General features: G+C 38.4%; 1 protein-coding gene across 1 annotated transcript in view; it reads right to left on the bottom strand.

Moving 5' to 3' along the window:
- Window positions 1–9,115: 9,115 nt before the first annotated feature.
- The window catches only part of LOC146568484 (IgGFc-binding protein-like), a 55,203-nt gene continuing 48,139 nt past the window's right edge, over window positions 9,116–16,179 (bottom strand). Inside the window, exons 41-50 of the mRNA XM_085283548.1 lie at window positions 15,451–15,846; window positions 15,070–15,353; window positions 14,720–14,994; window positions 14,513–14,632; window positions 14,158–14,342; window positions 13,909–14,069; window positions 10,798–11,049; window positions 10,508–10,667; window positions 10,314–10,407; window positions 9,116–10,192 (exon numbers count right to left, since the gene is read on the bottom strand). Coding sequence (XP_085139674.1) covers window positions 10,101–10,192; window positions 10,314–10,407; window positions 10,508–10,667; window positions 10,798–11,049; window positions 13,909–14,069; window positions 14,158–14,342; window positions 14,513–14,632; window positions 14,720–14,994; window positions 15,070–15,353; window positions 15,451–15,846 — 2,019 coding nt within the window. The 3' untranslated portion in view covers window positions 9,116–10,100. The remainder of the gene's footprint in view (window positions 10,193–10,313; window positions 10,408–10,507; window positions 10,668–10,797; window positions 11,050–13,908; window positions 14,070–14,157; window positions 14,343–14,512; window positions 14,633–14,719; window positions 14,995–15,069; window positions 15,354–15,450; window positions 15,847–16,179) is intronic.

Here is a 16,179-nt window from a genome sequence, read left to right as displayed (position 1 = left end):
CTTTTTTCTTTCTCAGCAGGTGATCCAGGTGATTGATATATGCATTTTTTTTCTCTGCCCGTTCTGTTGGTTTTTGTCTTTTGCCCTTCTCCCCCGTCCCTCTTCTCAGCTGTTTCTCTTTCCCTCTTTCTTTCTCCCCTTCTTTCCCCCAGTCAAGTCTGTCCCGTATTCATTAAGTGAAAATAAAATAAACAATAAAAGGTGAATCAAATGGACCATTACGGCAAGGCTGGGATGGTCAGTTTGGTAAAGTAAATCCGTTGGGCATCTTTCTTTGCCTTTAGACAACAATTCTGATGGCAAAAGAGCCAAACGGGACAGGCCAAAAAAAAAAAAAAAAAAAAAGGAAAGAAAGGCAAGTAAACAATGACTAGTTTGCGTTTTGGTGATATTTGCTTTTTTATGTTTGAGTTATATTTGGACATGATATTGTTAATAAAGAAGAGTGCTGGGAAATACTATAAAAATATCATTACACACTTGTGACTAATTTTCAGGACAGTAAAGATGTCATAGTAAATCTACAGATAACACAGCATGGATAAAGTCACGGTATATATATTTTACTTTACAAAGCGTTGATTTTTCACACATGGTTTGCTCCATCGAGTTTCATGACTTCAGTCCCAGGACTGTCCAGCCTTCTCAGGAGTATAGAGTTCACCGGCGAAACCTAATTACTCTGGGTAGAAACAGGCGGATATTTCTTTTACAAGAAAGGTTTTTCCAAAACAAAAAGTTTCTAAACAAGAAGAAAACTACAACTTCCTCTAATTTCTGATTGGACAGAAGCATGCACAGAGCTTCCAAATGAAATATTTTTGTTTATTTATCCGGAACACGTTAACAACAAATTGGAATATTTATTCAGAATCAAACAAATTGATAAAAAGTTAAGAGCCATATGAGCATACTTGTTGCAAGAATTTTGGAAACTACAAATATGAAAACCAAAAATGGGTCAAAGTGCCCAAACAGACTCCAGAACAGATGTAATTATTCTGTGAGCTACGGTGCATGAGTGGTCACTGCTAGTGCCATGAAAGGAGGTCAAACATCAGATGAGACCCTAGCCGACCCCTCCAACACACCACGCAGGGGATTTAACAAGGGAATCCAATTTACTCCCACTGAGCCCACTGCAACTTGTAAAAGTCAACAAGCTGTCACTCATATTTTCCTTCATCTCTCATCCACGGGCTCTTTTCCTCTCACCATCTCACTTGCACTTCACTTGCATTTCCTGCAGGAAGTCTTAATTGGTTTAAATACAGAAATAAATGCACACTCCTCTGTTTTAGCAAAGTCCAACAGCTTCCTTTGTGTGTGTGTGTAGGAACTCTCAAAATCAGGATTGTCAGACTCATCTTACATTGTCAATAACATACAGCCCTCTATGAATTTACGTAGGCCAGACCAGTGAAGCTTCTCTGTGTGTCAGTGTGAAGAAGTAAATTGCGCATGTAATCTCTTAGACATATTAATAAATAAAAAAATTTTCAACGGTACGCCTCAGTTTTTCACATGATAAAGAAATGTTGCTGTAGTAAATGTATCTGTTAGTGTAACTCTTCTTAAGTTGTAAGAAATGAATGTGTAAAATTACAGAAAAAGTTGGTGTAGTATTAATAACCATGGGGGAGGTCATTATCAGCACGAAAAACTGTAAAGCCTATTAAAAATATAGTTAAAAGCCCAAAATCTATGCCCTTTTTCAAATGTTCTAAAACTCTGATTGGGGTCTTTCTGCCTGGTCGCTTCTGGCTCACAGGCCTTATGTATGACACCCATGCCCTAGATCAAGGAGAGCCCTTTAAAGTGATTGTATGACAGTTTGCAAATCAAAGATAAGATATGACTCACCACACATGGATGTTGTTAAGTTTGACATATGTAGGTGGGGCTTAATCTGTTCCAAAAACTGCATTTGGTTAATTCGGTTAGGTACAGGGCAGATTGCATAAAGAAGAAGAGGGATAAATGGGCTGCAAAAGAAGATATGAGAACAACCAGGAAAGGATTAAAGAGATTCAAGCATACCAGCAGGATGCATTTTGAGGGCCTGAGACTTAGATATTTAGATTGAGACTGGACTTTTAGCCACTGTCGCCAGCTCTATGCAATATTCTTTTTGAAGGATCACACACATCACCTCAGCCCCACTCATAACCCTTTCTTTCTAATTTTGCTTTAATCACAGCTGCCAGCATGACTTTAAGTTATATTTCAAACTGTGTGTTCTCATTGCCTTCAGATATTTGTAGATACCTGAAATGTAATGCACTTTCAAACCTGTCTTGTTATCCCATAGAAAGTTACATGGTCTGAATAGCCAACGCATTACATTACATTTTATAATACTGAGAGAAAAGAAGAGATGTCTGCCAAATAATGACTGCAGGATATCAGTTCCAGTGCGACCTTTACATTGTTTGTTGTGATTCTTTGTTTTACTCTCTCATTCATGTTCGCTCATTGACTTTAATACCACATAAGCCACACAATTAACCTCCCAGTACTCACTGTCAAAGAAGGAAAGTAGTTATATGAGAAATACAGTTCTTAAGTACCAATCACATGGGCATACTTTTGGTCTATGAGAAGTAATTAACAACATTAGAATTAACAGACATGAAATATGAGCTATAACAGCTCTACACATCTTACCAGGTATTTGACATAATGCTCTTCTTTGAGCACTTGTACCACAACACCAATAATAAATTAAATGTTGTGCATATGTGTTAACCGGTGTTATGTCTGCTGTAGGTGTCATCCCACAACGCTGACGACATATCGGCTAACAATGATACATTTCACCCCCCCCCCATCAAAGCCAGAGGAAGCTTACTGAATCTTCACACTCAGAACAACAAAAGAGGTTCAGCACAAAAGAGAAACCTGACCTCTTGTATCACGGATAGTTTCTTTGATGTGAAACGGAAACCTTCTTGTAGTGACCGTTTGGATTGGATTGTGGTTATTGTTTACTTGTTCCGTGCAAAATTTATTGTGATTCTATAATGGAGTTTCCCTCCTTTGTTACAGTTATATGAAGATGCTTCTTTGTAAATTCAAAAAGTGATTCAAAAGCAGTTTTTATTTTAAAAAAGAAAAGAAGGGCCTGGTTTTTCCAAAGCAAAACTGTCAGTCAACCCAGACTGTATTCTGATCCAGTGTACAAGACATATTTCACACATACATTTCTAAGTCATTATTTCAGTCCTTGCTAATGATGAATAACACAAGATAAATCATTATGTAATGGTATTAAAACGACCCTGAATGACCTGAAGGTAAAACTCATGAACTGGAAACAGAAACATATGTTTTTGATCAGGTGCTGCCCTCCAGTGCTGCAAAGACAAATGGCAGCTATTACAAACGAGTGCTCAGAGCAAATAAGAAGCATTTTCACAGATGTCAGATATTCAGTAACTTCCACTTTTCAAACCATCACTATTTCTCTGTGTATTTTAAAAAAGTCTTCTGATTCTATTTTTGGTTCTTTTACTTATCAAATCTATACTAAGTTATTATATGACTGCTGAGTTTGTTGTGTGTGCATTAACTTGATTTCTCTAGATCAGAATATTTGCAGTCAGCAAGCAGACTATCAGGGTCACCAGAGATGTCAAGAGTCCTGGAGAGCTGCTTGCTTTCATTCTTCTTTCTGTAAGAAAACAACCAAGATCGACAGTGAATTCAAATTTGGTTCATGAATCCAATTATCACAATCCCCTGATTACGCAGCTGTATTATCTACAAGACTGCCAGTGTTGTAAACATGTTACCTGTGTTCAATACTAGCAGTCCTAATGTGAATGCCTTCACTGTCATGGTAGGAAATAGCCCTCACAACTCTTGCTTGGTAACCTGGGTAGCAATGCTGTGGAAACTGATTTCAGCAGATGAAGGAATCCAGTAAAGTAATGTAAGGGATTACTATTGCAAAATAGTAATTGGATTACTGATACTTTCCCATAAGCACAGTGTGTTACTAAACTGTGAATTTGTTTGTGAGACTTTTTCATTTGATTTAATTTAATATGATTGATTATGCAGAAAATATTGAAATGGGCTGAAAGATCTATTGCTTTATTGTGTAACTAAGTAATAAGTAAGTAACTAATGACTTTAAAAAATAAGTAATCAGTAAAGTAATGGGATTACTTTGCTGAGAACTAATCAGCAATTGGTAACTAATTACTTTTTCCACAGTGTGAATGCAAATACTTACAGGTGGCAGTGCAGACAGATGGATGACACGTTGGTGTTAGTGATGTTGTCAGGCGTTGTGTGGAGGCGAGGAAGAAGGAACCCAAACGCAGGACTCGCAGGTAGGTGAAGACTGGTGAAGGTTTATTATAAGGAGTGGATGAACAGAACAGAGGTAGGAAATGGCTGGCTGGCTGGACGACTGACTGAAGGACTGACTGAAAGACTGAATGGCTGGCTGACTGAACGCAGGCGGAAACAACAACATAACATCAATGACACGACAACGATCGGATGGAACTGAGGACTTAAATACACGCTGGGTGATGAATGATTAGAAACCGGTGATTACGCAGCTGAACTTAGTCTGACTAATGATACATGGAAATAACTGGAACACAATACGCAGGCGGTATGCTGGCACAGAAAACATAGATGTGAAAATAAACTGAACATGACAAAACGGAAAACACTGGGTCAACGACCCAGGAACCCTGACAGATGTCTGATCAGAGCTACAGCATCTTGCACTTGCTCAATAATAAAAAAATAAAAAAAAATTCCAGGTAAGATATCAGATTTAGACATAATATTTACACTGTTCAAACAACAAAGAGTGCTGGGGGATGAGGCGGGATTAATTCCAGTATTGTGTCAATATGGTAATGGTACCCTAATATATTAAAGAACCAAACTGACAAGCAAAAATCAAACATGCAGCCATTGAAATATGGTGCCGGGCCTATCTCCTTAGCAGAAACTGAAGGGCCCACCAAATCATCATTTGGATTTCCATTGAAATTTCCACAAAGTCCACATATTTTTTCTCAGTGTTGATGACAACAGTTAACAACGATCGTTGTGTTAGTTTCATAAGGATAAATAGTAAATAAATGGGTTACGTAGATTTGATTATCCTGGTTTTTAAAGCATGTCAAATAAAAATGAGTGTAGCTTTGATGGGTGGGAAGTGTACCTGTCATTTGGTGGTACACAAATAAACACTGCACTGTATCCATTATAAGTGACACTGTAGCTGAAAATAGTGCTGACAAGTATTCGAGGTCCTGTTGAATAGATAGACACATTGCCTTCATTCAAGACCATAGGTAAATTTCTAGTTACTCCATTCACGAAGAGAAAAGAAAAAAAGAAAGAAAAGAAAATCAGAGGTTAGTTTTTGCGCTTAATTGTTATTTTTTTCTTTCACAGCAGTAAAAAATATCCCTAAAATATATGTAGCTGCCATTTACTTGATAAATCTGAAATTAAATTATTCATAACAATGATCTAATGAGCAATATCATTAACTAATACTACTACCAAACAGTCATCTGAGTTTATTGTTAGTTAAATAACAATAAGTCCTTTGTGAATCCACTCAGGACTACAGTGATAATCTCATAAAGTAGCAATCGTGACAACTACATTTAATATTATTGCACACTGTGTATCAGTATGAAATGTGACAATTATATAACATGACAGTTGTTGTGCATCCTTTCAAACAGAAGCTACATTTTTGTCATGTCACAAATGTTGTATTGTTTTATTACTTATATTTTATAGTTTTATGTTATTTTATTTTTTTTAGATTTCTTCTTAGTTTTATGGGCGTATTATTTTCAGGGTTTATGATACAATAACTTCTTGTTATTGTTCAGGAAGAGAAGGAAAACACCCTGGACCTGTAAAAGCTGGGCATTTTATCAAAATGCAAGCGCTATCTTCCTTGTCTTGTTCTCAGATAAAGTCATTATGTCATAAAGGTTCCAGTTTTCCTGTAAATGAATTGGTGCAGGGGTGGCTGACATTTCATTGTGATAAGTTATTGCACACTGTGTATCATACTCAACTGTGACTCTAGCAGTTATCACTGATATGTAGAGTTTCTTCTTAAACAGAAGATATAGTTTATCATGTCACCAATGTTGCATTTCTTAACTGTTATGTTTAGAAGCTTCTGCTGATTTAACTGTTTCTAATTTATAACATAAGAATGAAAAACAATAATGCTGTGCAATTGTTGTGTCTCAAAAGACCCAGGTGGGTCCGTCAGTGAAGGTAAATGGATGAATAGTTGGTAAAAGTGAACATCCTGAAGGAGAATCGGGCCTTCAGTGGAGATGCCGTTCTGAATCAGCTCTACTGTTCCATCAGCTTCATTGGGACCCCTGGAAGACATTTAAATATCCCAGATTATAAAGCAAAGTAGCAAAATTCATTATGAGGAAGAATTGGTGGAAAACCGAGGAGAGGTCTGTCTGGGTCTGACTCTTTCAAGTTTTTAATAAAGAATGCTAAGACAAGGTGAAGTTGCAAAAATTCTCTTACTCTGCAGTAATAAGATGGGCGGACAAGGTAATTTGGCATGTTGACTGGCGTGGCCCAGCAGGAGTCCAGAACAGTGGAGATCAGATGCTGATCCACTCTTCCTGTTCGCACCTCGACATATAACCTCTGATCTATTTCCATTTCTATGTTTGTGCCACAGCTGAAGGGGAAACAGAAGCCAGGGTCATGGAAGGGGATCATTCAAATGTGCTACTGTCCATGGCAGTTGTAATCTTCTTCCTAATGATGCTACAAAAAACAACAATAATAATAACAATACTACAAGTGAGTTGATTACCAAATGATTGTAAATAAGTTTCACCTCAAGAGCTTCTCAATAATAAAAATGTAACATTTTAACACTGAATCCAGTTCACTTCCTTTTCTACAGGTGTAAACTACGAGCTTACAATGTAGTGCGTTATCTCAGACGGAGCATGGCACATTGTACTTTTAGTGAGGATGAGAACAGCAGCATTTAGCTGTGAATGCTGTGATAGCTGCAGATATTTACAATTTCTTATTTATGTACTTTATCTTTTAGCTATATCTGTTCTTAGTAACTTTGTTCTTATATTCCCTTTTATTGTTGTATAATTAGTGCCCTTAACCTGATGACATATGTGGTACTTTGTTAATAGTCTTTTATTTATTGTCTTAATTTTCCTGTTTTTATTGTAAAGCACTTTGGTGTACCACTGGTCTTTTAAATGTGCTATACAAATAAAGTTGTATTGTATTGTATTGTATTTAACATGCATGAACATCATAATATGTAGCACTGATGTCTGACAACCCCCACCCCTCTCAGAAAACTGCAGCTTTTTTAACAAATAGTAAATGGACCGGTAGTTGCATCTTTTACTCAGTTAGGCACTCAAATCTGTTTCTGTTTCATTCACCCAATCACCCACACATTAATTCATTCATACAGCACATTTTATCGATGCCTATGTGCTTTCAAACATTCACAGGCTCAGACAACAGTGGATGCATGAGGAGTAACTTGGGATTTAGTATCTTGCCCAAGGATACTTTGGGATGTGGAGTGGAGGAATCTGGGATTCAATAGCCTTCCAACTGTTGGAAAACCCATGCAACCACTTGAGCCACACCCTCCCTAAAAACTCCTTGCTGGTGGTCTCTCCCCTTCTGCTATGTAGTCTAGCAACCATACAGTGTTCCACACATTTTACCCACTTTGAGTTACTCGTATAGTACTCCATGAGACATTGACATTGTAAACAAAAATATGCATTCAAACTAGAAAGAGCTAAAATAATGTATGTTTGAAGTAGTGTATGTGTAAGTGTAAAGAGCTTCAAAGTGACGTGTCACTGTAATAATAATTGCAATTTTTAGTAATGCCCTAATGTAAAGTGTTACTGTACAGTTACAATTATGCCACTGCTTGTGTTGCAGAGGTTTTGCAATTACAGTTCAACCAAAAGCTGAAGACCACTTGAAAATGGCAAAAAAAAAAAAAAAAAAAAAAAAAAATCATATTTGGCATGTTTGGATTTTAACAAGTCTTAACAAATGTGTTGTCTCATTCCCATTTCTTCTTGTTGCATGTTGAAGCTCAACTTGGAACCTTGTTAAGATCCAACCATGCAAAGTATGATTTTTTTTGTGCCATTTTTCAAGTAGTCTTAAGCTTTTGATTGTGGCTGTATCTTCGAGACAGACGGATAGAAACAAACAATTAAAACAATGTTTTGTTTCTTTGTTTCTTTGCTCCAGTTTGAGGATTTGTGTTTGTGTAGCAGAGGAGGAAAATGCTGAAGTTATTTATGAAATTTCAAAAGATAATTACTTTTATTTTTACTTTGTTTTTTAGTTTTTTTGTAACAACCCCAACACTGGTACTAAAAAAGCCAACTTGACAAAATATTGTATATAATACACAAGAGATGTTTTGTTACCTTTCTATGGGGTTGATGCCCACAGCCATAGACAGGGCCAGATTCAGGGGGTATTCACAGCTTAAACGCAAAATAGTACAAGTTGAATATGTTCAATAAGAGTGAATATCCATAATATTTTTGTCTGAGTGCTGTCCCACAAAGATGGTTGTCATTTTCAAAGTGGAAAACCAGTCGTCCATCCTCAGGAGTACTACGCCGATCATACTCTGTACTGTCCAGCTGTTAACAGGGGTTGGACTCCTCTGCAGAAGGACTCCTCTACTCCCGTTGCCTCCAGGAGGGGAAACGATGAAAAGAGAGTCCATTTTCCAGCTTCTTGCCTTCCCTGTCGTGTGATCTACTGTTGCAACCGACAACACAGCACGTACAAAGCATAGCTGACGCTTCCGTGTGCTTTGCTTGGCCTACTGTCATGGCGGGAGGGGGCGTGGAATCAAATCTGTTATAGAAATGATTCAGTTCATTTATGTATTGTGATTCTAAAATGGAGTTTTCCTCCTTTGTTACAGTTACATGAAGAGCCCTCTTTGTAAATTGAAAAAGTGACTGTCACGGATTCAAATATTGGAAAACCAAAATAACAACACTGGTCTGGCTGGGTTGAGTCAAACGATGATTTTAATGTACACGCGTGGGAGATGGACACCGTACGCAGACAGCATCAGATCTCAAAATGGTGGAGCATTGATCAAACTCTTATAGCCTCTAGTGGCCCCCACCTAATCATAAAAGCCTAAACATTCACATGCTTTCTCTCACACGGCGCCTAAGCTACGACCTTGGCTCCCTGTTTATCTGCTCCTGCTGAGATGGGGCAGAAAACCTCTCCGGTATGCTCTGTTCTCTTCTAAGCAGACAAATAAGGCGATGACTTTCTGCGAACAGTATTTCTTATAACTCAGCAGTATAATGCATCATAAAACAATATGATTCATTCACAATAAATCAGCAGTCTAATGTAATGCAAATCAGTTTAACAAATGTAATAGTTATCACCTTCTTCTAATTCAGGAGAATAATGCAAACTAAAACTACATAATAATTCACAATCTTTAATTAGGGGTCTAACATGGCATAGGTAATATTATAATCCCACATGACTCAAAAGCAATGTAGTAACATTTTTATTTTTTTTAAAAAAAGAAACAGAAAAAGAAAGCAAGACCATCAATCAACTCAGACTGTATTTTGACACAGTTTACAAGGCATTAATATTTCAAACATACATTTATTTTTCATTATTTTTATATTTGCTAATGAATGGATGAATACCACAAAATAAATCATGATGTAACGATGTTAAAACAATCCTGAATGACCTGAAGGTAAAACTCATGAACTGGAAACAGAAGCATACAAATATGTTTTTGATCAGATGCTGCCCTCCAGTGTTGCAAAGAAAAACTGCAGAAATTACATGTAGGAGTGCTCAGAGCAAATAAGAAGTATTTTAATAGATGTCAAATATTCAGTAACATCCACTTTTCAAACCATCACTATTCCTCTGTGCATATAAAAAAGTCTTCTGATTCTATTTTCTGTGCTTTTATTAATCAAATCTATACTAAGTTATTATATGATTGCTGAGTTTGCTGTAATTTGTGCATCAACTTGATTTCTCTAGATCAGAATATTTGCAGTCAGCAAACAGATTATCAGGGTCACCAGAGATGTCAAGAGGCCTGGAGAGCTGCTTGCTTTCATTCTTCTTTCTGTTAGAAAACAACCAAAATCTACAGTGAATTGAAACTTGGCTCATGAATCCAATTATCACAATCCACTGATTATGCAGCTGTATCATCTACAAGACTGCCAATGTTGTACAAATGTTACCTGTGTTCAATACTAGCGGTCCCAATGAGATGCCTTCACTGTCATGGTAGGAAATATCCCTCACCACTCTTGCATGGTGACCTGGGTAGCAGTGCTGTGGAAAGCAGAGTGATTTCAGCAGATGAAGGAATCCAATAAGTGGTATGAAAGATTTTTTCCCAGTGTTAATACAAATCGTTATAAGTAGTACGTACAGCTGTGCAGTAATTGTGTCTCAAAAGACACAGATGGACCTGGCAGTGCAGGTAGATAGATGAAAAGTTGGTAAAGGTGAACATCCTGAATGAGAAACGGGCTACGGTGGAGACGCCGTTCTGAAGCAGCTCTACTGTGCCATCTGCTGGATTAGGACACCTAGGTAACAGCATAATGTGAAAGTTGCAGTGTTAATGTGCAAACAACTTAGTTATGATAAGAAGATAATTAAAGTTCACCCATCACAAAAGACAAAAAAAGAAAAGAAAAGTTAAGGCAATGTCTTTACTGTGTGGTGATCAGATCCCAGCGCACAGGGTAGCTGGGATCATTAACAGGCGTTGCCCAGCAAGAGTCCAGGATAGTGGAGATCTGCCGCTCATCGATTCCCTGCGTCTGAACCTCAATGTATAACCTCTCATCTATTTCCATTTCTAAATTTCTGTTTCTGGTCAAAGGGAAGTGGAAGCCAGGGTCCCGGTAGGGTATCATCCTCAAATGATAATGGCCCAGACCAGATGGATGTCTCTTGTTCACAATGCTACAGGTAAACATGATAAAACAAGATGTTTTCAGGATTTGGAATTCATAAAGTGGTCAGGTGTGTGTGCATTTTGTAGCAAAATATATACAATTAATAATTAATAATAATTAAATGTGGCAACAATTAATTACAATTGGAAATAATTAATTTATTAAATATTCACAACACATTTAATTAATTAATTGAATTCATTATTTAATGATGTATATATTTAATTCACTTTGGCACTATTGTCCCCATGTCTCACCTTGAAATCACCCATCAAACTAAGGGGGCGGGGTTAACGCTGCCACTGCAGCTTCGCTAACATTTGATTGGTTGCGGTGCAAAGTAAGTCAAGACAGGTCGATCCTAGATAATCGATTGCTTGTGTGGACTTGGGGCAGCCAGGTATCCCAGAATGCATTTCAAATCACAGGCAGCAATGGTAGTGGTGTAAAGCTTTAAAATACCCCGTTTTTCTGTCACCAACTACACTTTTAATAGTGTTTTAGCTGCGAATGTTGTGGCGTAATCTTCACATGTCTGGTCAGGATGTCAACATAGAACATGTTTTCAGAGATGTCACTAGCTCTACTAACAGTCAGCTGAAAGAGTGCAGCGAGCTCCATCTTAACTGTTTTTTATGTTTGTTTGTTTGTTTTTTGGGGGCAAGGGGGGTTAACTGGTTTGTTTACATATTCCACTCTCCGTGTTACACATGTTGCATTTGCAGATTCTCTCTTCTATCTCTTTGCTTCTGTAACATGAAGAACGAGCTGACATTTTTCTCATGACACCAGCGATCAACAGGCCTTCAGTTTACCTGCATGCATCCTCCTCCTCACCTGTCAGATGTTTAACACCTGCTGCTAATTTAAGAAACACGCCCACGTTACCTGGTGATAGTTACAGTTTAACTGGGCAGTTGGTGCTCTATATAATGCAATGTCAGCGCATTTTTCTGCACAAAATAAGTAAATCTAGTATTTTTTTTCTGAGCGCACAGCTGCTGGAGCTTGTTTCACTACAGAGCACTTTATAGGCGAACCCACTTTATCAGCAGCTGATGTCCAATCATTGGCACACAGCTTTGAAACCTCACCTGAGTTTTGGCTCTCAGTGGTTAAACACTGGACTTGATTCACTCAGGTTCTGTCTGTCGGTCACGTTTATTTCGCTGTTTTATTTACAACTGAGCAAATCGGTTTGGCTGACTTTAAAGTTACGTTTCATAACTGCATAGTTTTACTGAAGTTTAATGGTTCACTGGCACATGTGTTAGACCGAACCATTTGCTTTTCTTTATCTGGTGTGTTTGGGATTTTTAACAGTGAATTGTCGAAACAGGTTTGATCGTTTCCTGCGTGTATTAATTTGGTGATTTATTAAATGTATTCATGTTATTCTAATCTGCTGCTGAGTCTCTTACGCTGATGAAAATGCAGAGAACACAGAGACAAACTGACGGTTCATCTCTATTACAACAGTGTTGCGTTAGACTGCTATATTTTTGTGTTCTTTATGCTGTAGATTTTTCACGTCTCTGGAATTGGCAGTAATAAGGAAGATTTTCTGTTAAATCATATTGATATGACCTGTGAATTATTCATAGATGACCGTTAGATTAGTCAGCTGGGAAACTCTGGGTTAACTCAGAGAGCTGAAGATATCGTGGATATGCTGACCTCGCTCCGTGGAGTACAGGGCCGTTTACCCTCATCATTAATATTCACAATAAAAATATTAGCCAAACATCATGAAGTCTGTATGTGTTTCATAGTGTCGAACAACCTTTGTACAGTATAGCAGTTACTACATGACGGAAACACCAACATTATTTCTTTTAATAAAGTTTATGTGTTTTACACAGGTGACGCTGATTATTGCACAAAAAGCACAAAGATCAGATGTTAATCGGATTTATTTGTTCTCTCTCCTCCTCAAACATGATTTTTAATGTTAGATCGTGATTTTAATGTTATAATTCAGAATTGGCAACTGAAACAAGTAAGACACATAAGAACATCAGGAAGTAAAAAACCCGAAGTCAGTGTAGTGCGGGGGTTTATGGCAGCTGTGTACCGAGACCTGCGCTTTTTCGGCGGTAATAACAGCTCGATTGCTTGCGAGGCGAGTGGGTCTAGCCCACGCTTTGCCGTGAGACTGGGCTGGGCAGACATCTCAGAAATCAACAAAACACTTTTGTAAAGAGGCTATATCTTGACAAACCGACCAGATATTGAAGATTAAACCAATACATTCTCGGCTAAAAAATATTAAAACGGTATTTGGTGACACACAAACAGGATTTTTCAAAGTTCAGTTCTGTTAGTTTCCACATGCCGGTTGTTGGTGTGCTAAAAATAATGGCCACCAGGCCGAAGCAATGATTTGGACTCTATCAGCATTAACCCCGCCCCTTGAGATTGGTGGATGCGGTTGACAGATAAAATAAATTCATTGTGAGACCTAAAGGAGTCAACTGTGCCAAAATGAATGAATTAAATACATCATTAAATAATTATTTAAATGTGGCAATAATTAATTGATTAAATGTGTCAAAAATATTTATTTAATTAAATAATATCAATTCCAATTAATTATTGCGACATTAATAAATTATTTAATAGTGTATTTAATTAATTCATTATGGCAGACCTGGCGTTCCATACATTAGAACAATGTTTGTATTAAACAAAAACAGGGTAAAATGATGGTGATTCACATGGTCATATAGTCATGAAGACAATCAAAAACTGAAATTTCTATAAAGCTCAGCGAGCTATGTACCTTTGGAAGAGCAGCAACCACAATGTCATATAACCAAAAAGTAAAAAACAAAAAATGTAAGCCAGATGGTGTTGTGGTTATCACCTTGCTACAGGTTTGATGCCAACATCCATAGACAGTGCCTGGGTCAGAGCATAGTCACAGGAGAAGTGCAGGTGGATGCTCTTCTCATGACTTTCGAGGCCATCATGAGGGTCCACATCCCCGCTGATGGTGTTCTCATAACTGAAGTGGGTCCCGTTGCTCTTAAGAGTAAGAAGACAAAACATTTTAAGCATATTTTCAAAAATTAAAAATGCTGCCCAGAAGATTCATTCAATGTACTAATTGTACCCTCAGCATTGTCCCACAAAGCTGGTCATCATTGTTGAAGTGGAAAACCAGTCGACCATCCTCAAGAGTCCCGTTGCAGGATTCATCTCGAAGATGGAGGGCATCAGAGTGGAAGCCGGCCTCAAACAGCTGACAGCGGGACAGAGATATGGTGCCAGAACTACTGACACAAGTGATGGACGAGTCTAAGAAGGAGAGAGAAACACAATCTGACTCGTTATAGCATGATATTTTTTAAAGCTGAGTCATCAATACTGATTTGAAAGACATTTGTTGACTTGACTGCTTAATATAAAGGCTGACTAATGCAATAAATACACTACAGATACTGCTGAAGGTTTTAGTTAGCCCGCACCGTAGCTCTCATTGTTTGGCCGATGGTGGTGCTCATCACAGAAGCAGCCATAGACACCGTCCTTCTCACCACACCACTCGTGCTCTGTGCAGTCCAGCTTTTCACAGGGGTCTGACTCATCTGCAGACACAGAGAAAGGATCATCAGTGATGAATGGCAATGATTTAAATTTGTATTAAATGTCTTATTTGAGCAGTACAAACATACCACAATGCAAAGCAGAGCGCCAGTCAGGGATGTCTAGCCCTAGAACAGAGCAGGTTTTCTCATAGGCGGAGACAGCGGAACACAGCATGCCATTGGCTGGAGTGTAGAGGCAGAGGTCATAGACACAGGAAGAGAAAAATGGCTGGGGGTCAGAGTGCAGGTGGCAGGTGCTGAATGGGCCGGTGGTGTTGGTGATGACACTGCAGAGTTGGGAATATTCTTCTCTAAAGGTACAGTCAATCAGTCCATCATCATCTTCATCAGTGGAGCCACATCTGGAAAAGACAAATCATACTGCCATCAGCTACTGCCTTGTTGAAGCATCAATAGTGATTTCCATTGCAACTCACCCTGGTTGGCTGGTGGGTGACTTCCAGCTGTGTCCAAAATAATTATCATTTTGTGCCAGTGTGCCATTGGGTAAGACTTTGTCATCTGAAGGATTATTGTTAGAGTTTCCACACATCCCTGTGACTCTGTCATGACGGTTTTGGCCCAGTCTGACCAGCAAAGTGCTCTGACCATCAAACTGGACTAGCAAGTCAGAGGCATCAACCACTATGTAGCTTCCCTGCCTTACCACCTGAGCTAAGATTCCCACTGTGGTGGGAAGAGAAGCATCATTTCCATTTACCTGAGAGGACAAGAGATGCAATAAGTGTGTGTTGTTACTTTTGTGCAGATTAGACAAAGTAGAATGCTGTTCATCTTAAAAGTGATAGATAGTTTACCGTTACTCTTTTATTGGGTCCGATCCTGATGTACACACTTTCTGGATGATTTGAGAGATATATGTCCACTGCAGACACAAATGACACACGGTTGTTACCACGGTGATTGTTGGTGGCTATCACCTGAAACTGTGTTTCGTTAGTGCCATGGTTTGTGCTCTCAGCGATGATGTAGGAGCAAGTTCCCTGGAAATGAGCCACTGCTCCATCAAAGGTGATGTAGTGTGGATCCCCCCACACAGTGCAGGTGGACATGGCATCATAACAGCCCAGCTGGCCGTCTCTGATGGAGCACTGCTGTTCAGGAGTGCAAGACGAGGCAGAACATCGTAGGTCATTTGGAGCGTGACATTCACATCTCTGGGAGCAACCGTCTGTCCAGAAGGACTCGCCAGCCTGTGAACCACACCACACCAAATCTTAGCCAAATTGATACAACAAATATAGTTCTTAAAATACCATTTTGAAGGGTTTTGTTTTCATTAATTGTAGGTGATTTAGTGCAATAATTGCTAGATTACTGCAAACTGCAACTAATAATATAATAAATATTTTGACAACTAGTTTGACAACTTTTGATCTTTCTCCCACAGAGAGGACAGATGCTAAATGCCACAATTTCAAGAAATATGTGGAACAGAGCTGCATGAAAAAAAGTATTTAATTGTTCTGATGTAGCTGTATAATCTTCAACTGATTGTTTAATGCATTCATTTATTTAGCGACAGA

This window comes from Mchenga conophoros, linkage group LG8 (assembly GCF_057382185.1).
Source record: "Mchenga conophoros isolate Kocher_MC1m ecotype Shallow Benthic linkage group LG8, M_conophoros_male_GT1.1, whole genome shotgun sequence".
Lineage (NCBI taxonomy): Eukaryota > Metazoa > Chordata > Actinopteri > Cichliformes > Cichlidae > Mchenga > Mchenga conophoros.
Note: the sequence above shows the minus strand (reverse complement) of the source record. Positions and strands in the feature narration are given on the sequence as shown.